We start from the raw sequence: 26,840 nt of genomic DNA on the forward strand, positions 1-26,840 counted from the left end.
CACCGACAGAAGTGAAACAACTCTTGGGATTTTGTGGTTTATGTATTCACGCCAATGCTACATAGACAAAATAGTGGAATTTCTGCCAGCATTTTGAAGTGAATGAAAGAAACGATGTCTGTGCAGTTACAACATATAGGTGGTGGTTTACCGACACATCGACTTATTTCTAGAACAAACAAACATACATACATACAAATGCGACTAACACCAAAAATGTCATCCAGATTCCGCGCTGGTACCCCCAGATCAAATAATCAATGACGCTGCTCAGAATCCTCTCGACCGGATGACGACTTCTTCACGCGCCGGTCACTTTGTACAATGGTGGAAGGTTGCAGTACTACGAGGAATGGGGCTGGCTACACAGAACCGGCGAACGCGCGTTACACAGAACATTCGGATTATTGTCTTTCACACAACTAACCATCGGAAATGAAAAGCGTGATCTGAGAGTGCGCAAGGACGGTCGGCCAGATTTAGGCCACATCCAGATACAGCAAAGGCGTGACACTGAGATGAATCGACAGCCTGCAGCAGACAGAGTTAGTGCGTAAGACGATAAATCCAAGGTCAACCCCCGAACGCACACTTCCAGTCCTAACAAAGTTGGGCCCTTGACCTTGGACTGATCTCACCGCCCAAACCTCTACCTCATGGACACTTATTATGGTAGACACTGGCACGATCGTTCGCGACCAATCAATTACACACCAACACAGACTTGGCAGCTGCTGTCTCGCACACAAATCTCCATGTCTTTGAAGGCGCCACGGAAGCGCCCAGGTGCACTAGCCGACTTGACGCACTGCATAATGTTACACATTCTGAACTGTGCGGCGTAACGAGCGCCTCAGGAAGTCACTGACGGGCGACTGGCCACCCTCCACTGTCCAGCAGATGCATATCCTCTCTCTCCGACCTCTGCACCACGCCGCAGTACGCGTGATCGGTGCACACAGCGAGCCGCCCCGCGAGTCACGCATTCTGTGCATGTGCGAGTGTTTGTTAACTGGTAGACGGGAGTGTGCTGGCAGATAATCAGCCAGTCGCGGACGACCACCGCCGGGGTCGCCGCGCCCGACCCTCCACCACCGTCCGAGCGCCGGCCGTCGCCATCGAACGCCGCGGTGCGCTGAGACCGCCGCGGTGCCCCAAGAACGCCTCAGTGCGCGTCTATAGCTCGGGCAGGTCCTCGATCGGTGTGTGGAAGTTGAAGTCGGGCGGGAAGAGCTCGGCGGCGCGCGGCAGCATCAGCTTGTACGACTGCCGGATGGTGACGTCGGCCACGCCGGCGATGTCTCCGATCTCCTTCTGGGTCTTCTTGTCCTCTGACGCCTGTCAGTGACGGGGAGAGGTGGATGAGAACGGGTCACGAAACGCCTTCGAGCCAGTGAGATGCTGCTAACTGCGAGATGCTAGTGATGCATGATGGTTGACAGAATACGAAACGAGTTTTCCGTTACAACGTGATTGTATCGAAATTGGCGACACTTTGATTGGCAAAATTGGCGATGCAATGTGTTTATGATCTTCCGAAAGTCCCAAATGCAGAAGAAGACATCCACAACTACCGCGGCTCTGTCCCTATATTTCCATAAACTTAACTTATGTCAGCGAATTAAAATCTCCAGTCGGATGCCGCCCTGAATGAACACTTAAAAAAAAAAACAAAAAAAAATATTAAATAAGCAAATGGGTGCGGTGCGAGTCAACCCAACTGCGCCACGGTTGTAAATACCTGGGACGCCATGTAGATAGCCGCTGCGGCGACTGAGATGGGCGACCTTCCGGGCACGATATCCAGCTCCTTGGCAGCGCGGCGAGCGATGTACGTGGCCGCGCGCTGCACGTAGTTGGGCAGACCTGCCGCGAGGAAAAGACGGATGCAATATAATGTTACTCAAGGCTCCCGCGAATAGTCTTCAAAGAGCAAAAAACCTATGATAAACCCTCATTATTTCAGAATGTACTAAACCAACATCGGAAACGTCCTTACAGCCTAAGATAATACTCCCCCGCTTGCAATTCCTACAAAAAAGCAAGTTGGTCAGCCTTTGTTCAGCCCAAACACAGTCACAGGACATGAATTTAATGACCAACTTACGCAGATTGGCGCAGAAGCGCGACATGAAGTCTCCCGTGGTGATCATATCCACGGTAGTATCAAGCGCCTTCAGAATCAACTTGAAGCACCGGCCGATTTCCTTCTTACTAATCTTGCTGACAGCGCAAATTTCCTGAACAGGGAGAGATAACGTTAGATTAACGTCTAGGTACAACGCAAAGAGAAGACAGGTTGCTTGAGAGCTTTTCGGCTGTTGCTACTCGGTTAAACAATTATGCCACTAAAAGCATAAGTGGAATGCGCCAAAGCTGAACGAACAATGGCACGCAATTGATATAATATTGCGTGTTGCTATGCCTGTTTACTAGTAAAAACTTGTTAAATGAGACATGAAATAACGTTAACACATGAAAAGTATCTGGTAAAGGCCTGGCTACACTATGCGTTTTCTGCGTGCGTTTTTGCAGGTTTGCGTGTTTTGCGTAATATCGTTCTAGGAAAAAAGTTATAAACAAAATAATTTTTACTTTGGTTATATACAAAAGCTAATATAACTCTTATGTAACTAAAATTTAAGGTGAAAAACATCACAAAAACGTAATATCGTTCTTTTTTCTAGAACGATATCACGCAAAACACGCAAACACGCAAAAAACGCACGAAAAAAACGCATAGTGTAGCCAGGCCTTTAGAGTGATAAAACACAGCGTCTGAAAACATTCCTAATTTCTAGTCATCCTTAACTGAGTGTTGGAACATCACGCAATGGATACATTTTATTGTCTTCTAAGATCTACATCAACGTAACCGCAAGACACGACACAGTCAGCCCATCGCACCACCTCGTGGCCCTCCGGCACGCGTCCTACCTTGAATGTGCGCGGCACTCCCTCCTGACGGCAGCTGATGTACAGGCACGCCGAGGCGATGGCGTCGTTGGAGCGTCCCTTCAGGTTGCGGCCGTCGTGCACCTGTTTGAACAGGTTGTTGGAGCGGTCGACGATGGTGCGAGGCAGACTGATGCGGTCGGCCATTAGCGCGATCTCGCGGAACGCGTTGGTCAGCGCCCGGTCAGAGCTGCTCATCTGGGGAGAAAGGCAGGCAGTGGTGTGTTAGAGCGGGGCGCGGGGAGGTTACCGAAAATAATGGACGTGTTGTAATTGAGGGATAGCGTGGCCATTGAAATGTTGAAGAAGGGTTTAAGTGAACCAGCGACAGGTTGTGTCTTGCAAATACGTAGCTTGCTCGTTGTGTATGCCGGTTAATTTCCAACGCTACTTTTTAAAGCGACTTTCCACAACCCCATTCTCTCCATAGCTACGGCACTAGTGGGTGATATTCACACCACCCAACTCTATCCCATTCACCTGTCGTCGGTTCTGGTACTTGCTCTGTCTATCTCTATCCCACTCACCTGTCGCCGGTTTTGGTACTTGCTCTGTCCATCTCTATCCCACTCACCTCCCGCCGGTTCTGGTACTTGTTCTATCCCTCTCTATCCCACTCACCTGTCGCCGGTTCTGGTACTTGCTCTGCCGTCTCTATCCCACTCACCTCCCACCGGTTCTGGTACTTGCTCTGCCGTCTCTATCCCACTCACCTCCCGCCCGTTTTGGTACTTGCTCTGTCTATCTCTATCCCACTCACCTGTCGCCGGTTTTGGTACTTGCTCTGTCCATCTCTATCCCACTCACCTCCCGCCCGTTTTGGTACTTGCTCTGTCCGTCTCTATCCCACTCAGCTGTCGCCGGTTCTGGTACTTGCTCTGTCCATCTCTATCCCACTCACCTGTCGCCGGGTTTGGTACTTGCTCTGTCCGTCTCTATCCCACTCACCTGTCGCCGGTTTTGGTACTTGCTCTGTCCATCTCTATCCCACTCACCTGTCGCCGGTTTTGGTACTTGCTCTGTCCATCTCTACCCCACTCACCTGTCGCCGGTTTTGGTACTTGCTCTGTCCGTCTCTATCCCACTCACCTCCCGCCCGTTTTGGTACTTGCTCTGTCCATCTCTACCCCACTCACCTGTCGCCGGTTCTGGTACTTGCTCTGTCCGTCAGCCGTGAAGGAGGCGGCGCCGCGCGCGTCCCCGATCATGGTGCTCAGGTCGGAGCTGCCCAGTAGTTTGTTCTCGGCACCACCGACACGCGACGGGTCGGCGGCGTTCTTGTCGCTGCTGAATGTACGCCATTCCGAGCCGACGTCGATCACACTGGCGGTAGGGAGTCGTGGGGTCAGTTCACAGTATTGAACCAGTTAGGACGGGCAGCATCATGACAGTGAGACGACCTGGTAGTCAGCTCCGTCCCGAGGAAACAAGCCGTGAAAAGAGGAGCACTGCCGGAGTTGCACCATCAACATAGGCACCACTGGGTGATAGACACCTAAACTATCAGACTAACAGTCACATATGTTTAAGCCTACCTACACAAGGACGGTTCTACGTTCAGACGCCGTTTATACGGTACTTACCGGTCTCCGACGACCAGGCCGCAGACGGAGCAGATTTGGTCACCGGCGCGGTAGTCCTCAATCAGATGGGCCTCCGGGTGTGCGGGGCATCCGATCTGCTGCACCTTTCGCCTGAAAACAAACGTAGTCAAAATCCAGACTAACATAGAAATACACGGCGGATTCGAAGGCACACAGCAGCTCCATAAAATTCAGAGTAGATATGCATGTTATTGATTTAACCAGCGTCGTGAGAGGGAGGTCCTTCTCTAGACTCCCAAGATTTATCGTGAATAGTTTAATGGGGAGGGTGTCTTTTAGACTCCCAAGGTTTTCCGCGAATATTTGAAAAGGGTGAAACCATTTTGACATCTCATATTTTCCTGCACATTTTGAAAACTAGCCCGATGTTACCTCAGGTCAGGTCACCAGGTCGTGTTACCCGCGCCCCGCAAGGCTATTACCAGACAATGTTTTACCATTTCACGTTTGCCACTACATACTCTTAGAGCCGTGCTTTGGATGGGGGTCCATCCGACCTCTCGCCCCCCCCCCCCTCCCAGGTATAAGTGAGAGGGTTATCAAGTATTGGCCGAAACATCACAGAGCTCTGTCATCCTAGTTCAAGATGGACGCGGAATGCTTTCTGCTGAAGCCCGGTAACGTGTTAAAAGAGATTCTAGCAGGTACCTATTTTCGGGTCACTGGCCTAACTTGGAAAGTCGAGTAATGAACCAGGATCTTAAAATTGGGTAGGTATTATCAGCTTCCTCTCGTCACTAACATGTACGATTTTGTTCCGCGGAGCCCTAACTCAATCAAGGAACGAATGACTGGAGGCGATCGACGCCCCCTATATGGTAGCCACTGTGAAAGCGCTTATACGAGCGAGGCCCTGGAACTGAGGTAAATGGAGGAAAGGGACTCAAAAACATCCCCTCAGGCCTCAGCAGATCATTTGAATCCCAAAGGCATTGGGGTAAATGTTAGGAAAGTGAGAATGATGAATATATAATCCAACCAATCATACAAAGTCAACAATTCGGTCAGCACTCAGCAGAAAGCATCCTCCATTTAGTAAAGCATTTTGTCAGATATTATAATTATTAAACACAAGTTACCTACATAGGTAGGTACTTACCCACTTGATGATGCCATCTGTCTTCTTGTGATTTAAACAGTCTGAAAAGAAAATTTGTGTAAATGCCTGACAGTTTGAACACCCATGAAGAATAATAAAATGTGAACAACTGTAAATCTTTACAGGTTCCAGTGACGTCAACAAGTAGGATTTTTCACATTTTCTATCATGTAACTTTTGTATGCCACCATGGGGCATAAAAAGGCCTCTGCAAGAAGAAAATCCATCAATCGCCTTGCCTTCTGCTTGACAATGCATTTATAATTTACCTGCATTCCAGCCTATGGCTCCAGCCCATGGACCCATATAGGTAATATTACTAATGTATGTGGCTTCACCAGAGGGAACTGCATCACCGGTGTTTGAATCCTGAGCTTGATATTGATAGCATAGGTATATTATTGAGAGTGAAAGGCACACAAAACATACTATGGGACTTAAGAAGGGGCAGGGATCTTTGCCAAAATGTTTAATGTACAATTGCAATACAGTCACATTCTGTGACTTGTCACCTGTAACAATGAATCATAACTGTCACTCTATATGAATAACAGCTGGTGACCACGCAATGAGCATCCTGACCTACTCATTCATGGCTCAGCTGCTTATTTGTTTTATGCTTATTTACTGTTACTTATTTATCCAATGCATTTTCAGTCAGGAAGCTACATGCCATTTCCACACAAAAGATAAATGTAAAAGCATCATGATCAGGCACATGAATGATCAGGGTCTCAAATTATACTTTTGGCTTGTCAGAGGGGAAAACTCCTAGCCAAAAAGGGCATGGGAGTGAACAATGCCAGTCAGGACTCAGGACCCAAAGGGTGTGGAAGGAATCCAGAGTAAAAATGTATTACCTATTTACAAAGCTGGTAGGTATCCAGTAGGATGCAAGATTTGAAATTAACATCAAGGTAAATGCCTTTTCTTGGATAAATTGGGAACAATAGAATAAGTCATGGGAGTTGGAAATGACACTGAAAAAAATTCAATTGGATGGTGTTTCCCCCCAAATTGACAAAATTTGGGATACTATAAGATAAAATCACAACATAGGTAGTCCAGACATGTGCAATAAAATGGATCTGGCATTCAATCCTTAAGATCTTGATCTAAGATCTGATAAGCTAACAAATCATGTTCTTTCATTTGTCATTGGATCCAATGGAATCATATATCTGATCCTATTTTTATCTTATTTTTATAGAAACAATGAGAAATCATGAAATGCTGGTTGTAAATCACAAAAGCTCTGTTTTAAGGATTCGAATTTCCATGTGAACAAATAGCACCTTTCATAATTTTGTAACACTCATTGGCATGAAACACTTGGAAACATGGTTTTACAGGATGAGTGTGGTGGGATCCACTAGAATTGTAAATCTCTGTTTTTGGCTTATCATCAGACCCTATGGGATAATAGATCCAGGAATGCATTATATGTGGGATCTAATGGGATTATACTATAGATCTTAATGTGTTTGCTTTGAGATCCACTGAGATAGTTCCATCACTCTGATCAGATCCATGCACAATGCACATGTATCAGTCTGCAGCATCCCTCTACAAAATACACTCATGCAGTGGGCAAGGTACGCACACAGCAGCATAGCTACCGTCATTCGGGGTGACTTAGATCGTCGGGGTGACTATGATAATGCCCCGGGTGACTATGATAGCCCACAGGAAAACCACAGAAACACAGGAAAAGGGGGCAAAGGATCTCTGCTCTTGCAGGGATGGCAGTACAGGCACAGCACCTCAAGCCATCAGGGTCTGGGACACAAGAAAAGGACAAAGCAAGGGACAAAACCAAAGAAGCGAAGCTTCGCTGAGCAAGACAAAGAAAATGAGTCAGCAGAGGAGCCAGACTCAGGGGAGGAGGAAAAGTGTAGTATCTGTGAGAGGTGGAACCCCCCTGGAGCCACAGGGGACAAGAACATCAAGTGGGAAGGGTGTGAAAACTGCCAGAAATGGTACCATGTGTCATGCATTCAAAGTGAAATGAACGATGCTACCGCAGTCGTGGAAGAGTACTGTGATTGTACCTGGTGAGAAGGAAAACCACACAAGACGTGAAGATGTGACCATTTGTGACATGTTTGGCTCCTTGCCAGTTGTGCTTGCCCACAAAAGTTACAGTTTGACATTTTTAAAGTGTTATTTTTAAGTGTTTTGTGACCACATGCATCCGAAAGTGGGTGAATTGTGATCACTTTATGTTTTGAAGAAAAAAGACATCAAGTTTGCATTGGTGCAAAATACTTTTTTTAAAACAAACAGACCTATCATAGACACCCCCATTGCTGTGCTTGTTTGACCAGTCAACTAATGAGGGGTATCATAGTCACCCCGACCTTGGTGTGACAATGATAATTTTTTAACCAAAAAAATATAATATAAGGGAGTGATTTTAAATATTCAGATATACACCATCATGCACAGAATTCCCCATTTGGTATCTTAGAACAAACCCTGGTTCAAAATATCTTTTCAGATCTCCCCTGCATTGAAGAAAATAGCAAAAGTTTTGCAAAGTCACCCCGAATGACGGTATCACCTCACAAGCCACCAGACTGCAAAGTATGGCTATTTCGACGAGATCTCGTCGGTGCGGGCTTGTTCGGCTGGTGCGGATTTTGGAGTGGTGCGGTGCGGATTTTGCCTGGTGCGGTGCGGATTTGGCTTGGACCTTGGTGCGGTGCGGACTTCGCTTGGTCTTCTTACCCGGTCGGGTTCCCTTATTGACTGTTCTTTGGAAAGCCCTACAAATGCATGCCAGCCACGGCGACGCACGGTGACGGAGAAAGGTTTTAAATTTACTCTACGAACTTACAATTGCAGCAGAACAAATCCATTCTCGCCTCGGAAATTATCGTGATGACGACGTCATTAGAACGAAGGCTGGTTGCGGTGGTGACTGGTATGTCACATTTGCGAGCAGCTGGTTTGAATTGCCAATCAGCACGCTACTTTGAAATGACGTCATTAGTTTTACTCATACGAAAGTTTGTTGGGGCGATTTGATCAAGGGTCGTCAAATTCACACGTGACATTTAGCATGTAGAAGGCCCACAGAGAGGGGAGAAGTTCCGAATGTCACGTGACCCAATATGCCCTCCGGCGCCCTGTTTTCACCGGCGTCCGTCTATCTGCTCTATTTCAAACTTCCGGTACAAGTGCGCTGCGCGGTCCCGTGGTGAGCGTTGCTCGTGAAACTGAAATTGGAGGGGAAATAATTATAGTGAGATGAATGAAGTCCCTTGCATTATAATTGCCTGTGGGTTCGGTGCGGATATTTTGGGCTCTCGGCTCGCTTTGGTGCGGATTTTCTGGCTCAGTTTGAAGGGTTGGTGCGGATTTTGAACTTGGGCCGGTGCGCCTCGTCAACCTGCGTGGCATACTTTGCAGTCTGGACAAGCCAAACCACTTGAGTCTTGACCTGAGACCACACAGATCGCTCTCAGTCAGACCCAGTCAGGTGGATGCTGATAGTGAGCTCGAAAACAACATCAAACCAGAGGCAGGTCACTGTGGCTTATGTGAGAGATAATCACATCAATAAAATGACTTTGGACAGGGTGCTAGGAGCACAGGCAAACACGCTGTTCCATGAAAGGCCAGAGGGCTGTTCACGGTGGTGAACACCACAAACTGCTGGGTGCGATGTGTGCGGTGTGTGCAGCAGGCATGGGGGTAGGGAATGGGTAGTCTGTATGTCATCACACTACTGCGTGCGATGGACCGCAAACAGCTAACGGTGTGGCCCGTCCCAACTGGCCACAGCTGTTGCTGTGTGCTGTGACAGGACGACATAGGGACACAGTGGGCAGGGCTTGGAGCCTCTGTACGGTCCTACCGCACGCAGGCCCGTAAACAGCCCTCTGAAAGGGTTTTTGTGAGGGCAGGATCAAAAAGGATGAATGCGTTTTTACCTGCTTTGTATGACCTGGGAAACACGATCTAGTGTGAAACACAAATCACTTACCCCACAAAGTGCCGCAGTGTAAAAAGAAAACGTGCTGCAGCAAAACAACGAATCACAGCAATCTTTTGGACGACGGTGAAAACAGGGCGCCTGGGGCGATTTGATCAAGGTTCGTGAAATTTACACGTGACGTTTGGGATGTAGAAGGCTGAAAAAGGGGGAGAAGTTCCGAATGTCACGTGACTAATATGCCCTCCGGCGCCCTGTTTTCACCGGCGTCCAATCTTTTACCGCAGGTTTTATACAGCAAAAACACAAATAATTGCACCACAGAGTCCTCTTTGGATCGGACTGGATCCAATTTGGATCATACCAAGGTTTGATGAAAGCACCTCCAGTAGAAAAAGGAAAAAGCTTACGAACATCTCGAAAATGGCCAATGGCATATGAAATGAAAACTCTCTGAACCAATGAACGACGGTCTGACTGAGAAACCATAGACGTCACTGGCTAGAAGCTCTTTTCCAACTTTTATCTATGCTTCCACCCCTTGATACACAAAACTCTTTTTCAGCTTCACAAATTGCAGAAAATATTTGTTTCTAAAAAATAGTTACTATGAGCCATACTTGAAGAACAAACCTAAAATAATTAAAATGATATCATCAGTGAAAAAATGATTTATATCATAACTGTCAAAAAAAAACCTACATTTTTTTAAATTTACGTCATTTGTTGACATAACGTTTTTTAATGGCGCAAATGAGACCTTTTATGGAAAAATAGCTTCCATTGCTTAGCTTGAAATTATTCTGGGGTAGGAGGGACGACGGTGAAAACAGGGCGCCTGGGGCGATTTGATCAAGGTTCGTGAAATTCACACGTGACGTTTAGCATGTAGAAGGCCCACGGAGGGGGAGAAGTTCCAAATGTCACGTGACTAATATGCCCTCCGGCGCCCTGTTTTCACCGGCGTCCGGTAGGAGGAGTGATTTTTATTTGCGATCAATTTAGCTTGAGCTCTGTTCGCACCCCGTTTATTTATCAGCAGACTTATGACGTCGGCGGTCGATTTACGTCACGGGACATGACGTCATCACTGCAAGCTACGTGCTACGTGAAAGAGACATATATGATGCTGTACTGACATTGGTGGCGCACATCAACAAATGCTCTCCGCACTGTTTTGTGTGTTTATTGTATCACATAGGTATGTTGTGATTATATTCGGTTTTGAAAATTTATTTTTAGTGTTATTTAATTTTATATGCTGTTTATTTGTTCAGCCATAGGTGACAGGCATAGAACGTTCATTTTCTATTTGTAAACGATTTTACCTGTGTTTTTGTTTTTGTTTTGGAGTACCTACTTCATAGAAGAGCATTTCAATTTAGTGTTTGATTGTGTCAGAATATGTGTGCTAAAATGCAATATTTTGCTTCATTAGATTTGCTGTCCCCTGAAGTTTGTAAGGATTAAAATACTTGGCCACTCAATATTGTCATTTTATTTCCCAATTTATGTTCACATGATTATCTATTATAAGTAGGTACTGTGTGGTGATACTTTTGCTGTTTCTTCCTTCAAATTATTGTTATTGCCTTGTGTTTTATCTTGGCATACCTATCCATGTAATTTTTTTATCTTAAATATAGGAAAATATTCCCAAGAAGGCACTGAATTCATAGCACTCGTACATGTGGTGATTGTTGGTGATGTGTATCCCGGACCGTGAAGCTTGAAAGGCTACTTATGTGCCACAATTTTTAATATTCAAGTTGATTTTTAATGATGAAATTATAAAAAGTTGTTCAGAACCTTGCACGGACTGGTTTGCATATGGAATGATAAATAAACAGTTCTCATCAATCCAAACAAAAATATGGCACATGCTCATGAGAACATTTACTGCAGGTTTTTGACCATTTGCTGGAAAATGCCTTCCGCCAGCTGTCCGGTAAAGTCTTCAGACCTGAGGCATCATCCTGTTATCACTCTGAATAGCTTGGTGAGGTTGCTGAAGGCCTCTATTACTGCTTCCTCTGAGGCTCTGACCCTGAGGTGCTTGAGCAATAAGCATTTTGGACTTTAAAGGAGGGAGTGAATTTTCTGATCCCTTGTTTTCTTGGCAGGTGATTTATCGCTGCTTAGGGCCAGCGGCCCATCGGACAGCCTTGAGAAGACCGCCGCACGCTGTTTGCAGTCCGTCGACCACCTGTCTTCAACGGACGGACGCCCTCGGTCCCACTCAGCAATTGACTGAAGCCTATCGCGCCGATATGCTCGCTCATCTTCCATACTCGCCCTGCCTGATGGTTTCGACGACCCGGGCTGTGGTCCCTGAGGTTCGGAACCCGTCTCGCTGGCCTGCCAGCAGGAGGCCTGGCGCTCGTCGCAGACGAGCGCTGCAGTGTGGCCAGTGAACCTGATGCTTCACTGGCCACACTGCTGGCACTGATACTGCACATCGCACAGCTCGTTATATAACAATTGAGCACATGTCAGGCGTGATTTATTTGTAGATATTTGTAAACAGCCTTTAATCTTTGGCATTGATTCGTTGTGTGACGTTGTTTTGTATTTGTTCGCATGTGGCCATGTGGATAAGGCTACTGGCCAGTGGCCATAGCCTTATCCTTCTCGTTAAATTTGTTACCTGGAAATAAATGTCACCACTCACCATAAATGTGTTCTACATGGGCAACGACTAACTATTCTACTGTACATTTTACGGATGTCACATTTCATGGTGCTTCAGGATAGATATCACAAGCGTCGTACTTCTTTGTTGCGTTGATGACGCACCTGTAACCGCAGGCAATAACAGCCGGACACAGGCTGACACGCGCTATTCACCGATGGGCATATGAACAGATGGGTGTCGTGATCGTGGGCATGATACTGCCTAGACTCGGCAATAATTAGGGCATTTTTAATTCTCGCCGAACCTATCGGTTTTCTTCATCAGATGCCGTTTAGGGGGAGGGTAGATGGACTCTGCCCTCCCCGCCCCTCGCCATTTCGGACTAAATTGCGACATTTTAGGGCCGTGCAGAGGTTCACTTACGACGTCCCAAGTCAGTAACCTGACCTGACCTAATAATGTGGTCGGTGTGAAGATCCGTCTTTAATGTTCAAGTGCGCCAGCTTTCATCTCTATACCAGCGCCTTTCGAGCAATTACCTTTAAAAAAAAAAACGTCGAGGGCGACACCCGAACCCCCTCTTCTCGGTGGCGAGGGCTAGGGGTAGTGCTTATTAAGGGAGAATGGCTGTGCTATTTGACTGTGCCATTCGAGCCCTACCAACACCTGTGATGAACCGACGCCCGGTGCGAAAGGAACATCGGCGTTCTCGGCCAGTAGCGGCGGAACACTTTCAATTAGGGGGGGGGGGGCACTGCCGACTTTTGGTCCCATTCTAAATTCTTTCCATGCAACGCCCATAGGGCTAATGTAAAAATGTCAAAATCAAAGGGGGCACGGTGCCCCGGTGCCCTCCCCATTCCGCCGCCTATGTTCTCGGCAAAGTTGCCAATGATTTGCAAAGTTTGAATGATTCACTGCATAATGCCAAGTCCTTTTGGCTTCTGCGAGATGTCGCTAGCGCGTTGATGAAGTTCAATATAGAGGTCACTAGCGTCGAGCCATGAAACCCAAGATTACTTTCATGAAACCTACGCAGCTAACGGATGGGGCTGCAGACAAAAGTACGCCAAAAGTACGTCGTGACCGTGGTCTCCGCTGCTAAGCGACAATCAAAAGGTACATTGCTCAGCTTGTTTGGCGCACGTGTGACAGCGGCGCGGGGCGCGCCCAAATCGGCCGCGCCTTCGCTGCGGTTGGCCCACAGCGACCGCACGAACTCTGCGGTTATAACAGCAGCCTACGTCACACACTGCTGGCGCGACTCGAGCTCCTATTGGACAAATTCACGTGGTCTCCGTTGCTAGGCAACAATCTCGTCCATCAGCCAGCGTATGGATGGTGGCAGTGGTTTTGTAGAGTCGGTAACTTTTTTGTCTGCGTTTTAGATCACTTTGTAGCCCCATTAAAAGAAGAAATATCTCACTTTTGTGGTTGCCCATAGTAAGCGCACGGCAGCCTACGTCAGCAGCCTGCGTGCGTTTCTCGGCCTCTCATTGGTCAACAGCACAGTCCTATCTCTTCAACACAGTAGCCACCTAGTGGGCTGTTGGGGAAGCTGTTTTGGCAGCAGCGGGCGAACAGAGCTCTGGTTTGTTTCCTATCTTTTCATTTAGTCAAATGTGGAATTACATTACTGCCTTTTTTTAATACAGATACCTACACAGGGCTAACCGTTTCATAATATTGGTGAGTAGGTATATTGATATCCTACTATGCGATGTGATGCATGAATAGGTATTGACTGTCATTCATTGCGATGATTGCATGCTGCTTATCTTATATTTTCTGTCTAACATCGATAACTGCAGGTAATTTTAACGTAGCCGTATTCTTGGACATATATATTATGAAATTCAGGGACCAGATGCTAGAGGGCTGTTCACAGGCACCGCAAACTGCTGAGTGCTGTGTGTGCGTCGGGACCGGCCACAGTGGTTGCCGTGTGCAGCAACGGAAGGCTGACGTAGGGACTCGGTGGATGGAGCTTAGAGCCTGTGTCCGGTCCTACCGCACACAGGGTAGATGAACAGCCCTCTGAATGCAAGGCATGGTAACATCAATCTTGACAATACCTACCCTAGCTCTGTTCGGTCGCTGTTTTTATATCAGGGTGCTGTCGGTTTTCCCCATATAAGGAAGTTATTGCTGGCGCTGCTTGGCCTCTCATTGGTCTAATGAATAGACCACTTGAATTCGACCAATGAGGAGCCAAGAAGTAGCAGCATGCTCGCAGCCTGCTGATAAATAAACCGGGGGCGAACACAGCTCATCTCAGTGAGGACTGAGGAGGCACTCGTCTGGTGTGTGGTGCAGTGCGGAATTACCATGATCTGGTCCTGGTGTGAGTTTTACATGGGGTTTGAAATTAGCACTGATCTTTATGAGTAATGTTCTCATGGGCCATGGGGCATGCATGGGGCCTCTGCTAGGGTAATTTTTCTCAGGCATCCATTTACAAATCTCTAGTGTACAAACACTGCAAGGCATGGCACATTTTCAACTCTGTTGCCACGCTTTGCAGTTTGGACCAGATGCATCATGCATCATTCAGCATGATGCATATTGCATCATGCACATTTTTGTCACATTTATTCTCTTATTTCTTTGTAAGCACAAATTTTCATGCCTACCTACTCATTTCTTCATGAACATGATACATATATGAAAAGTTCAATGTTTCATCAATTCCTGAACATCAGAATCCTATTTCTCCTTACCTACCATTTGTTTACCACTTACCGGGGTTACATGAGCAAGTAAATGCGTATCAGGAACGGATTTTCCTATTCGCTCACCATTGTAGTCCGTTTGTAATGCGTATTAACTCTGCTCATGTAACCCCGAGCAATGACTCATCATTACCAATTACCTCTGAAATACCCTGGAGGACTGCTTCTATAACTCCATAGCCCAGATGCCTAAAATAACACTCTCACAGATATTCGCAGAGCAGATGCCTGGCAGACCTAGAACCATATCAGCATCTCAGCACTGGATGATGGCCGTAGTGGTCCTGGGTCAAGACAGCCCACAATGACCTGTTACTAACATGTTTGGTCTTAAGGTAAACAGGGGTCCCTTCACCCTTGCGAAGTTTCAGGGGATATTCATTGTTCATTGCTTACTTCATGATCAGACATCTAGAACAAGCACAGCCTATGGCACATGCCTGTTGTTATCCTAACTAGCCTGTGAATATGATGCAAGGTGACAAGTTATGAGATGTTTATTCATATGCTGGGTAAGCTGTGGGTTTTTGACCTTGCCTAACCTCAACTGCCAATGCCCGAAAATGAGGAGCATGGTAATCTATGTAGTCTAGGATCCGTCATGGACGTGAGGGCCTGAGCTATCGCCAAGGGTGAAGGGGGTGGACCTCCGTGGTCGGTCTTTCGGCAACACATGAGTAGATAGAGGGAGTTATTCGGTGTAGGGGATGAGGAGGAAGGGAATACTGCTGTGCCTGCGATGTCGTGATGGTACTCGCAGTCGAAGAGTTCCGTCGACGAAAAGGTGCAAACGAAGTGAGGCACAGATAAAAATTCGCGAATGAAAATGTCTGCGGACGACCAAATGCCATGACGAATATTTGCGGTGACTGAGGCGACGAACGAATGCAAGACGAATATTGAGCGTGGAATCTTGCGGATTCTGATCCAAGACGTGCTTTCAGCCCGACCATTTCATTCTGAAGTGGGTGTCACAGGATGTACTTTGGGTGACTAAATCATCCAAATAAAGGCACGTTGTGAGCGATAGTTACTGGCCGCAGACCCCTGAGTCACATTGCACCTTTATTGTGATACGCTTCACCGCTCAGCACGCCCAACGCCACACTTGGCACGGCCGCCCATCGCCACCGTTTCGTTCAGAATCCCGGGGCGAGCGGAGCCCCTCGCCGGGTCAGGTCACGTGACACATCGCCTCAGGTCGTCCGGTGCGAGTCACCGGCCAATGAACGGCCGCCACGAGCCCGCGGTCGCCGGCTAAGGACAGCGGCTAGCAGCCGGTTGATGAAGTTATGCTTTGAATACGAATGCTTCTTTATATTATGAACTCTTGATTATCTGCCGTTTTAGTTTGCGTTTCTTTTCAATTATTTGCGTGCAATATGCATTGTTTCTTTTTTTCTAGAATTTACATGGCCTGGATGTCCTTCGTTGATTGTAAAGCTCGTGAATTGTTTCGCAGTTCTTCATGACTATTATCAAAGCTAATGTTCACCTTTGCTCAAAGCTTCTGTCCTTATCGACTCTGCTTGTAAAAATATCTGGCTGACGCAGCTCATCCGACCACTCCAATTTCAGACTCGCTGAGTGGTTGTGAGCTTCGGCTGGCCAGCTAACATGGCTGACCCAACGAGCGTTGTCCAGGCGCAGATATTTCACAAACTGAAGCAGCGCTTCACACACGTTCCTGATGAGCATATCCGAGAGGTCATGCACAAAGTAAGTTCATCTTTCCAGATATTGTCATCTTTTCTTGATCATCATGCTTATCAGTGGTGGTTTTGATTCAAACGGATCGGCTAGTGAGGGACTTTTTTGCTCCTTGCAATCCTGCTTTTAATTTCATAAAAGATTAAGATGCAAGTACAGTTTGCGCTTGTTTTGCATACATTTTTATCTGCCCTCCAGTCACATCACGGGTCTTTGGACCACTACCTGTTCGTCACTGCCTGTCATGTTAAACAGCTCCCGACGTAGTGACACGTTTCCACTGCCCCTCTCTACCAGCACCGCTACAACGAGGTGAAGTGCTGCGACCTGCTGGAGAACTACGAGGTGGACACGAGCGTGCTGGCCGCCCCGCTGGCGCACAAGTACCAGCAGCTGTCATCCACGGCACGGCACGCAGTCGGCGTGCTCGCCTCCATGGAGCCCAACACGGCCGCCGGCATGACCTCCACGGCCCGGCTGCTCAACGACATGAACCAGCCGCTGGAGGATGTGCGCGTCGGCGGTCGGCGACTCGACCTGCCCGAGGTCGGGGCGAGGCGACTCGACCTCCCGGAGGTCGGGGGCAGGCGGCTCGACCTGGGCGATTTCGGAGCTCGCAGACACGCCATGCCGGAGCTGAACAGTGGACGCCGGACGGAGTTTCAGGACATGGGTGGCCAGATGGGTGGTCGCAGACACGAGCTGCCCGAGGCTGGCGGTCTCAGCTTCCAGCGGACGCCGCTGCGGGGCAGCACTGGCGCGCTGCCGTCGGCGTTCCCGGAGGAGCCGCGGCCTCGGCACAGCTCGTCTCCGGCGACACGGCTGTCGCCCGGCAGCGGGATCCGGCCGCTCTTCAGCCGCGCCTCGTCCGCCAGCCAGGAGGGTACGCTCTCCTCCGCTCTGATCCCCAATGGTACCGCCATCGATTTTCAGTTGCGCGCCTCTCTGGCGGACATGCAGCCATCACCGGCGTCGCTGTTCTGGGCTGACCCGGACCCGGCGTTCCGCACCAGTTTCAGCATCTCCATCGGTGACGGCGGCGGCGGCGGCGGAGTGTCTGCGTTCCGCGCGGCGCCGTCGCCGATCCGCGCGGCGCTGCAGTGGCGGTGCGACGCGCGCCGGCGCGACTCGCCGGCACCGGCCGCCGCGCCGCCCGCCCCGGCGGCCGGCTCGCCGGTGGGCGCGCGCCGGCGGCTGTACGCCGCTGACCCGGAGCGCGGTGTGACCGTAGTGCCGTGCTCGCGGACGCTGGTGCGCGCCAACTGCGCGCCGCCGCCGCTGCTCTCGCTGGACGCCGGGTTCGCGCCGCAGGCCGAGCTGCGCCTGTCGCGGCTGGTGAGCGCCGGCGCGCTGCAGGCGCCGGCCGCCTGCCGCTGCCAGCACGGCCACCCGCGCGAACTGCAGCTGCGCCGCGCCGAGCCGCAGGCGCTGGTACACACAGGTCGGTCAGCCGGGCCGGCGCGGCACGTCTGCACGAGGAGGCCGGCTCCGCCGCGCCGCTGGAAAACTAACTGTCGTGTGACGCGTGGTGCCGTCTGGTGACGTCTGGTCCGGCGCAGCTGCCCCCCCCCCCTCCCTGCTGACCCCTCCGCCCCCCCCCCCTCCCCCCGCTGGCTGACTCCTGTCCCCTCCGACGGGCGGCGAGACCGGTCTAACGCTAATCTCCGCCGCCGTGGTCGGTTTAACTCGGCGCAGATTTTGGTTTTGTGGTAGAATTGTTGATGCTAAGGCTGCTGTGGTCGTAGTAGTTGTTGCTGTCGTCACTATTTGGAGTTGACGTGCCATAACACGCTGAGGATATGCTACGATTTCCCCGGTTAGAACTTTGCTAACTGCTGTTCAGGTAACGCTCGTTATTGGTCCGCAGCATGCGTGTGTGTTATCTTCATCTTGCGTGAGTTCAACTCCGTTATACTGTGCATTATTTGATGACTGCTTTCAAAATTCGATACTGCTTAAATGTACAGTATATTCTGTCTTGTGATATCCTATTCGTTCAAATTTCTTTTACTTTTTTTCTTACTCGATAAAGAAGTATGTATAATGATGAATAATTAAACAGTATAATTATTATATCCGTTACACGAAAGACGTTTCGTCTTATGTCTTCTTACAGAAACTTTGCTTCTGCTTATCGTTCACAGCTAGCATTATAATCGGATATGTGTCTACGTCTCTTACAGCTTGTTCTAACGCCAGCATCCCGCCCCCCCCCCCCCCCCCTCCCCCATACTACCTACAGCGCTCATCACCAGGCAGACTGAGGCCTACAACAAGCTCTACGCCGAGGTGGAGCGAAACCGGCGCCTGCACGCTCAACTCCTAGCCGCCATCACCGCCCTCCACACCCAGTTGTCACAGCGAGCCGCCCAGGTGAGCATCGCGCCGTCTCCTGACCGGTTTGTCGACGATTCAGTCAGGCGCCGGCTTGCATTGACGCTCTTGTTGGTGAATTTTAATGCCTTGTTTGAGTAAAGTATTGGTAGGCGCTTATGCCGCCCCCGCCGATGTGCTTGGGAGAGGAAATGCACGTGCACATGATACAAGTGTTAATCGACATCTGTGGCTGGGTGCTGGTATTGTTTCAATGTGAAACGAATAGCACTGGCGACCACCCCTGGTCCGAAAAGTGAGCTAGTGGGCTAGACTGGGGATATTATTGCGGTATCGAACTGCTCTGCTGTATTTAACTTTGAACAATTGCCTCAAGAATCAATGAGTTTTGCGACCAAATTTGTTTATTACTGAATGGAAACTGACCGTGCCATTTTGCCATCACTGTTTGATTTAAAATGTTTTATGTGAGAAACATGCATAATTGCTGGCGCTATACCGCCCTTTAGATGCGATTCTTATGCCACGTTCTGTCGTTTCCCCAGGAAGATGAGAAGGATCGACTAGCGGAGGAGAATGATAAGCTCCAGCGCGAGTGTGATGCCATATCGACCGACATCGATAACCTGCGCCGAATGCCTGGTAAGCTGCCGAACACTACGCTTTCCCTTTCGTGTGACTTTTTATTAAGCTAAATCATTACTTTTCCTTGCATACTCGACTTAAAACTGTTTTTTTTTTTAAGTTAAAAGTGACTGGGATTTCTCTACTTTGCTATGACTTGCGAATTCTTGCGCGACTTTGCACGGATTCCGTGATATTATAGCATACAAAGATGAACCTTCGAGAGACCCCGCGACTGAGAACGTCTGCTACATATTTCGACCACAAGTTCAGTCCGGCGCCATCACGTGTGTTTGCCTCTCGGTGTTCCAGGCCGGCTGCAGTCTCCCGTGTCGCCCGGCGCTTCTTCCAACCATCACCACCTCGGCAGCCAGCCGGCGGGTACGTCAGGGGACGGACGGCCCCCGCCCCGCCCCGTCTGTCGGATAACAGCCACGCCCACGCACACGGACTGTTTGGAACAGGCGCGAGCCATGCGGACGGCTGGGCGGATTGTGAATCATTGCTGTTTCCTTTGGCCCGCTGATCTGTGTTTGTGTATTGTACCCGATTAAGTGGCGGTGACGGTGGTAGGCGGACGGTTGGCCTCGTGGCATGGAGTGGTGAGGGTCCCGATGGTTTGACCCTTCTCCTCTGCTGACAGGTGTTGACGAGGACCCGGCCGAGGGACCGCAGTGGGCGTGCGGCTCGTGCACGTTCCTCAACCACCCGCTCATCACCGACTGTGAACAGTGTGAGATGCCGCGAATTGTGCTAGGTAAGTGCTCACAGCGAGCTGGGGCGATACAAGCTGGGAGGGGTGCGGGAAGGAGAGGGGTGCCGGGGCAGGGTGCCTGGGACTGCAGGGATGAACGTCTGGTTTCAGGATTCGCTGTGATCATTATAGCCAACCGGCTTGCCCACTGTAATTACTGTGAATAATGTGAAAGTGAGTGATGTGACAGAGTCTTTGGGGACGGGTCGCTGCCTGAGCTGTAGTTTGCCAATCAGCCGTGAGGGCGCTGTCATCGCAGCTGCTAACTGGGAGGAGTGGCGATTTTAGTGTTCTCTGTTTACGAAGAAGGTTAATAAAGTGAGGGAAGTGTGTTGGAAACAAACAGGAACGATCGTGATAATATGTATTACATCACTTTAAAATGTTAGCCTTCATTTTAGGGTCATAGAGTTTAGGGCTCTCAAATATCTACCGAGATAAAAGGAATGCCCAAGAGTCATGTACGTTTTAATAGGTGGAATAGGATTAGAGATGTCAATCGGATACCAACTTTTTGGTATACCGATACCAAACCGATACCAACTAGGTATTTGGTATTTCAATCCTAATGTACTTGGTATTTTGTTGGTATTATGAGCCCCCACTAATGTGTAAGAAGGCTGAGAAATTGGTAAAAAGTCGGTATTTCCCTCATGTTATGAAGATGGTTCGGTATCGGTATTTCCTTACGGTTTATGTTGGGATTTGGTTTGGTATCGGTATTCAGATGTTCTGTAATTGACATCACTAAATAGGATTCACTTATATCTCACTTATATATTTCACTTATATAATTCCGACATCGCCTGCTTAAATACATTGTTTCACAGCCAAGCGCTGGTTGCTTGAGATGCAAATAGTCTGTTGCGTCGCCTGACCTCTAAATTTGTCGTCATAGCCGTCTATTTTTGGCTTCGACTATTTTGACCAGAAGTTATTGCCGGGAAAACATCGGTCCGCCTTGACCATAATTTATCGCCGCAATGACGTTGTAGAGTTGTGACGTCAAAAGGAGGCTTCCAAACCAAACAGATTCTAAACGTGCACGCCAGGTGGAGTTCACGCCACTTACCCAACCATATGTTCTATCAGACATTGTTGGCATTCGGGAGTTTATTTTTACAGCCGGGTGTTGTCATAACTGTTGTGTCGGCTCAAGCTAAATAGCATTCACAAATTACGACTGGGTGCTAGCACCTACTAACTGAAGGTGTTGGTGGCTGTATGCTTTCATGCTGTTATGTCCTTCAAAATTGTGGTCTGCTGAAAGAAATTGTGTAACGTTGGAGGTTGGACCAATGCCAGGGCGTGTCCGGCATTACTGGTGGGTTATTTCACCAGACGAATTGAATGCTAGGCTGTGTTTAGTGTCGTTGGCGCCATTAGCTGCCGTTCAGCTCTTACAAGATTTCACATCATTTGCGATATCTCAAATTATGCGGTGAATGATACTGGTCATGGTGAATTGTATGGATCCGTTAGATCTCGTAGTTATCGGAAGTTTTTTTGTAATCTAAATTCAAAGTGGAGGATCCATCGGAAGTTTTTCCAATCGAAGTTGAAGATCCGGACCGGCATGCTGTTTCTCCAGAGCTGCACTCAGTCGCCACGACTGGCTGTGGCCCAGCCCAACTGCCTTCCTAAGGGCCTAACCAGCCGCCGACTGCCGAGCTGACTGACGACGGTGACGGTGACGGTGACGCGGCGATAACATGTTTGTGACGGCTCGGCGCCCGCGTGACGAGCTGTTGTGACGCTCGCTGACGGCCGTGATGAGAGTGACGCCTCGGTGACGAGAGTGACGCGTCTGTGACGTTACCTGGGGCACCTTAGCCGGAGCCATCGCTTTGCGTAAATATAGCTGAATTGGTGGAACGGAATAAAAAACATAATGCGTGAGTCATGATACAAAATGCGTCACTTATATAATCGTTTACCTCATCCACGATGTGTAAAACAAATAGTCCCGTCTGATTTTATCATTTGAGGGTCCGGAGGCCTTCTCTTTCGGTTCACACGCTGTTTGTGGTTATGCACTGAGCAGAAGGCGGTGGTTTTGGTACAAAATTTCCGTTATGCTTCCTCTTTTGCCAGTTTGTTCATTGCTAAATATTTTTGCTACCATGGTCTCTGGGTTCTGTCTACCTTTTTACTTGCTGATGCTTTCAGCCATCGACTAGTTTATCGATGCTGTGCTGCACAGCACGGCTGTATTGCGGGTCAGCGGTCCACCAGTATGTTGCCTCGAGCAATAGTGACAGTAATTTATGTCTCGATCGTTACATGGCCTATGGGTTATATCATAAGACAAACGTTAGCGATGAAACGGCGCCTACATCTGATTTCACCCTAGAGGAGCCATAGGCGGCGGAACGGGGAGAGGGGCACCGTGCCCCCTTTGATTTTGGCATTTTAACATAAGCTCTATGGGCGTCGCATGGAAAGAATGGGACCAAAAGTCGGCAGTGCCCCCCCCCCTTCTTAATTGAAGGTGTACCGCCACCACTGAGAGGAGCGATGCGACATTCCCGTCACAAGACAGGACGGTACATATCAGTCAATAATCCATTGTGTCGTGTCGTCACCCATCGGCTTGCTGTCCGTGTTGTTGCCTAACGTTGTGATGTCATATTACACAGTGCATTGTCGTAGCACGGAGCACCACTGACCTTTAAACGGCTCTGATCTAAAGGATGGCATTTTAAAATATAATATAACATTTAATGTGTAACACCTATCACTTCACATTCATTTCTGTCGCGTCCGGTGCTTGTTTTGTCAGTTGATGCTGCTGCGTTATGCTCACAAACTTCACATTCCTTTTCCCAAAGCCAAGTATGGTTAGATGACCTCCTCATTTGAACAGGTATCCTCGTGAGCTTTTTGTTATAAGCTATGCTGACCATGATAAAGTTAGAAGTATGGTCTTCAATATTCCCCTATTCATTCTGCAGATAGATATGGGCCTTTTCCTTGAGATCCTGAGTTTTCTCGTTTGCATCTGTATCGTATTTCATGAAACCTTTCATCCGTGCCCTCCAAATTGTTCTATTCACAAAGGCGAGCCTCTTCTAGTTCCCGCTAGGCGCCATGCCGGCTGTGTAAGTCTGCCAGGGGAGGAGAGGACAGCTAGGGAAAGGTATCAGCTGACTACAGCCCGTCTCTCCGTCTCTGTGTGTTATAGGCACCTACAGCCAGGACGCAGGGTACGGGCTGCCCCACATGCAGACAAGTAAGCCACCGAAGGCACTAACCCACCCACCTTGCCGCTACCCGCATCCTGCCCCTGCCTGCCCGGTCGTAGCGATCAACTAACCCTCAGCGCGCTGCATGACATGTGTATATTGCGTAGCATGGCTTTGTGTAGAAGAGTGCGATGAAATTAGTGGTGCTAATTGGGTTTTGTTTTTGGTATGAGAGCTACAGTCGCTGAAATTAGTGCCAGGATTGTTCACGTTCATTATCGCTCATTTGAGAAACTGAATGAAGCGTATTTGAGGTGAACAAAGGTTCAGCTTTTATCGGCACTATCTGAGACACTTTGAAATGATTACAAAATATGGTTAAATAATTTGTCGCTTCGTTAATGCACGAAGGAACCAATTGACGGTCCCGCTGTTACCCTAGATGGTCGGCTTGCCGAATGCCGGTAGTCCCACATTATCCTTGGCTGGCTTGGACAGTAGACGTACAGCCCTCTGCACACTGCGTGGTAGGTATTCTTTTTTCGACAAAACGGATAATAACTCAAAGATTATGTTATCAGTCGGTCGGAACTCATTGCACATAGATGCGCCATGCTCCACTCCTTCGATTGGGTGTAGCACTGAGCAAAGTTCACGCCTAGTGTGGCCGCAAAATGCAAAAGTTTGTTTTGGGGGCAAATCTAAACTTTTGTGTTTTGTTGCCAAACTGGATGGAAAATGTATACCATGATAAGCCCAATCTAAGGTGCGGAGTCTCGCGCTTCTTGCTGTTACGATTCCCGAGTGACAGAAAGCATAGTTTTCCAGTTATTATTGTTTTTGTCGAAAAAGGAATACCTACCACGCAGTGTGCAGAGGGCTGTACACGAATTCGACACCGATTCTGCATGCTTCCCTTTCGGCAGTTCTCCGCAGACCTCATGGGCAAGTCGAGAGTAGTCGCGAATGTATCCTCGGCATTTTATCCTGGTATGGAAGAAAGCTCATATTGTATGGTAAGAGGATGTTGGGGCTGAGTGTATCCACTGCTCAGTTTCTTCCCGTGCGTTAAAAGTGTCATGGGTCGGTGATAAAGCTTACTTTGTAAAATCTCCAATTGGATCCACTTGATCGAAGTTTACCATATTGCACCTGGATGACTTGACATAACAATGTGACTGACAAACTGGAATCGGATGTTGTTTGCTTGGGTTCAGCTCCTTCTGTTCACTTTGATCTCTCTCTCTCTCTCTCTCTCTCTCTCTCTCTCTCTCTCTCTCTCTCTCTCTCTCTCTCTCTCTCTCTCTCTCTCTCTCTCTCTCTCTCTCTCTCTCTCTCTCCCTCTCTCCCTCTCTCCTCCCCCCTCCCCTCTCCTCCCTCCCTCCACATTGCACCTACAGCACTGTTCAGTGACTAACATCCACCAGTAGGAGTTTGAGCCGCGCCTCCGCTGCAGCCGACACCACTGACAATATCCTTCCGTTTCAGATCTGAACGCCACTTAGCTACTCCCGCTGTGCTGGTGCTGAATCTCCGCTGGTGAAACCGTCCGCAGTAACGCCGTTATCTCCGTGACGCGGTGACGTGAAACCTCGTGACGTGACGCGGTGATGTACCTCGTGACGTGACGCACCCAGAGGTGCGTCACGCTGCCGTCCCATGCGCCTCAAACCAAGGTGGAGCAGGTCGAAGTGTCTTAGAAAAGGAGAGGATGTAATGTTGACTTTTTGCTGATCGTGAATTGATGCTGGACAAATCGTCAAAAGAATTTGAATGTCTGAGTCTTACGATCCTCTGACAAGTGAAATTATCTGATCCTGTTTTCTGTTTGAGCTCTACTATCCTGATCAAACCTAAAAGACGTCTTATGTTTTGTATGTTTCACTCAAACTCCATATAGCTAAACGAGTAGGTATGGCCGGAAAGGTTTACTTTTAACATCATGGTATCTCAATGTCTGAAGGTGACACCTCTCTGGAGTCGGCCAGGGGCCCGCCAGTGTCGGCTACTGCGCGGCAGGGAGGGCCGCGGGTCGGTCGGTCTCCTTGTTTTGCCGGCCATAGTGCCGCGTTGTGATGTCTTTCTGTTGTGATGGGGTTGGGCGGGTCGGTGCGGCGTCCAGTCCGCGCCGGGGACTCACCATCTGGTGTCGAGCGGCGCTCGTGGCGGCCCGGTTCCTGACCGCCTGTTCCCGTCCTGTGCTCGGGTCGCCGCGCTGTACCGTGATAAAGGCCCGCTATCCCCGGCCGCGCCAGGCCGGGCCGTGCTGATAGGTTAGTTCGTGGATAACACGAGATTATACACGCGTGAGCTTTGGCGTATTGTCAATAATGCGCAGGGAAATTGTGTACTGCTGGGGTTTTGTGTCGCATGTTGCCTTATTGGGTGGAAGTTAGCCTTTTATGAAAGCAGGCATCCATAGCGTTGTGCGTGCTATATTTATTACTTCGACATATAACTGCACTAGATGTGAAATGTGGGCAATACCAGACAGCTATCGTATATTGCGGACCTGTCTGATCCGTGTATTGTAACGCGGTGTATGGGCAGACTCGAACGTCGTGCTCGTGTGACGAATGTAACCAGCGCTACGCTCCGGGGACAAAGTGGCTGGCTGCTAACCACTCTGTACACTGCATTAACAGCTGTCGAACCGGCGCACGGCGGCGTGGACGGACGCGGTGCTCTATTCGTGAGGGCGTTGCTCAGTTGCTTCGATGTACCGCTGTTTTACATGAAGACGTTAACCAAAGCCTCGTGCGTGCGTTCTGTGATGAGAATAAATGATGGAAAATCGGTCCCATCTTTGTTTTCGGAAAACGTGTAAATTAATTTCAATCGGTCCTAGGTGTGATTTTATGAGATATCAGATGCAGAATTTCACGCCAAGCTCAAGGCGCAGCTACAGGTTGTCAGTTCTTGCGGTATCGACGACACACATTTCCACCGGCGACACACATTTTCACTGTCTGGATGAACCTTGTTCCCAGACCTTGTGATGTCTATTTTCTAGTTTGTCACCCTCTCCATGCCCGTGAGTGATGTCACGCTCGCACGACCAGTACCGGTTTGCCCAGCTCCTCCCATCCAATCTTCATTAGTCCGTCCGCAAGCTCTGCCCAGGGAATCCGTCTGATCCGCTCCATCAGCCCGGCAATTCCGCCTAGTCAGGTTGTCAGTTCTGACTGGTCATGCGACGTTATTGTCCAGGTAATATGTCGGCGAATGTTGGGGTGGTTTTTCGTCTATTCCTGAACGCTTTATAAGT

The 26,840-nt window shown here is 48.9% G+C and overlaps 2 protein-coding genes across 11 annotated transcripts; one reads left to right on the forward strand and one right to left on the reverse strand.

The window, feature by feature from the left end:
* Nucleotides 1-27: 27 nt before the first annotated feature.
* LOC122393110 (transcription initiation factor IIB-like) lies at nucleotides 28-10,429 on the reverse strand. Of its 6 annotated transcripts, none has more exons than XM_043388755.1 (9): nucleotides 9,881-9,943; nucleotides 9,650-9,739; nucleotides 5,659-5,699; nucleotides 4,539-4,649; nucleotides 4,092-4,278; nucleotides 2,938-3,153; nucleotides 2,108-2,240; nucleotides 1,742-1,866; nucleotides 28-1,338 (listed from the first exon to the last, which is right to left on the reverse strand). In XM_043388755.1, exons 3-9 carry the CDS (start codon nucleotides 5,673-5,675, stop codon nucleotides 1,177-1,179), a joined length of 951 nt encoding a protein of 316 aa, XP_043244690.1. In that variant the 5' UTR covers nucleotides 5,676-5,699; nucleotides 9,650-9,739; nucleotides 9,881-9,943; the 3' UTR covers nucleotides 28-1,176. The 6 variants fall into 6 exon arrangements, with proteins under 6 accessions (XP_043244690.1, XP_043244691.1, XP_043244693.1 ...); XM_043388756.1 differs by having other exon boundaries at nucleotides 9,650-9,711; nucleotides 9,874-9,931; XM_043388758.1 differs by lacking the exons at nucleotides 9,650-9,739; nucleotides 9,881-9,943 and adding an exon at nucleotides 10,359-10,429.
* A 3,346-nt stretch (nucleotides 10,430-13,775) lies between these two features.
* On the forward strand, nucleotides 13,776-26,370 carry LOC122393111. 5 transcript variants are annotated; one of them, XM_043388766.1, is made up of 10 exons: nucleotides 13,809-13,922; nucleotides 16,544-16,684; nucleotides 16,973-17,221; nucleotides 17,252-17,558; nucleotides 18,918-19,048; nucleotides 19,555-19,651; nucleotides 19,946-20,014; nucleotides 20,277-20,390; nucleotides 23,572-23,619; nucleotides 25,061-26,370. In XM_043388766.1, exons 2-10 carry the CDS (start codon nucleotides 16,583-16,585, stop codon nucleotides 25,075-25,077), a joined length of 1,134 nt encoding a protein of 377 aa, XP_043244701.1. In that variant the 5' UTR covers nucleotides 13,809-13,922; nucleotides 16,544-16,582; the 3' UTR covers nucleotides 25,078-26,370. The 5 variants fall into 5 exon arrangements, with proteins under 5 accessions (XP_043244698.1, XP_043244697.1, XP_043244701.1 ...); XM_043388763.1 differs by having other exon boundaries at nucleotides 13,776-13,824; nucleotides 16,973-17,558; XM_043388762.1 differs by having other exon boundaries at nucleotides 13,790-13,922; nucleotides 16,973-17,558.
* Nucleotides 26,371-26,840: the final 470 nt, after the last annotated feature.

The sequence above is a fragment of the Amphibalanus amphitrite genome, unplaced genomic scaffold (assembly GCF_019059575.1).
Source record: "Amphibalanus amphitrite isolate SeventyFive unplaced genomic scaffold, NRLGWU_Aamphi_draft 000516F_arrow, whole genome shotgun sequence".
Classification (NCBI taxonomy): domain Eukaryota; kingdom Metazoa; phylum Arthropoda; class Thecostraca; order Balanomorpha; family Balanidae; genus Amphibalanus; species Amphibalanus amphitrite.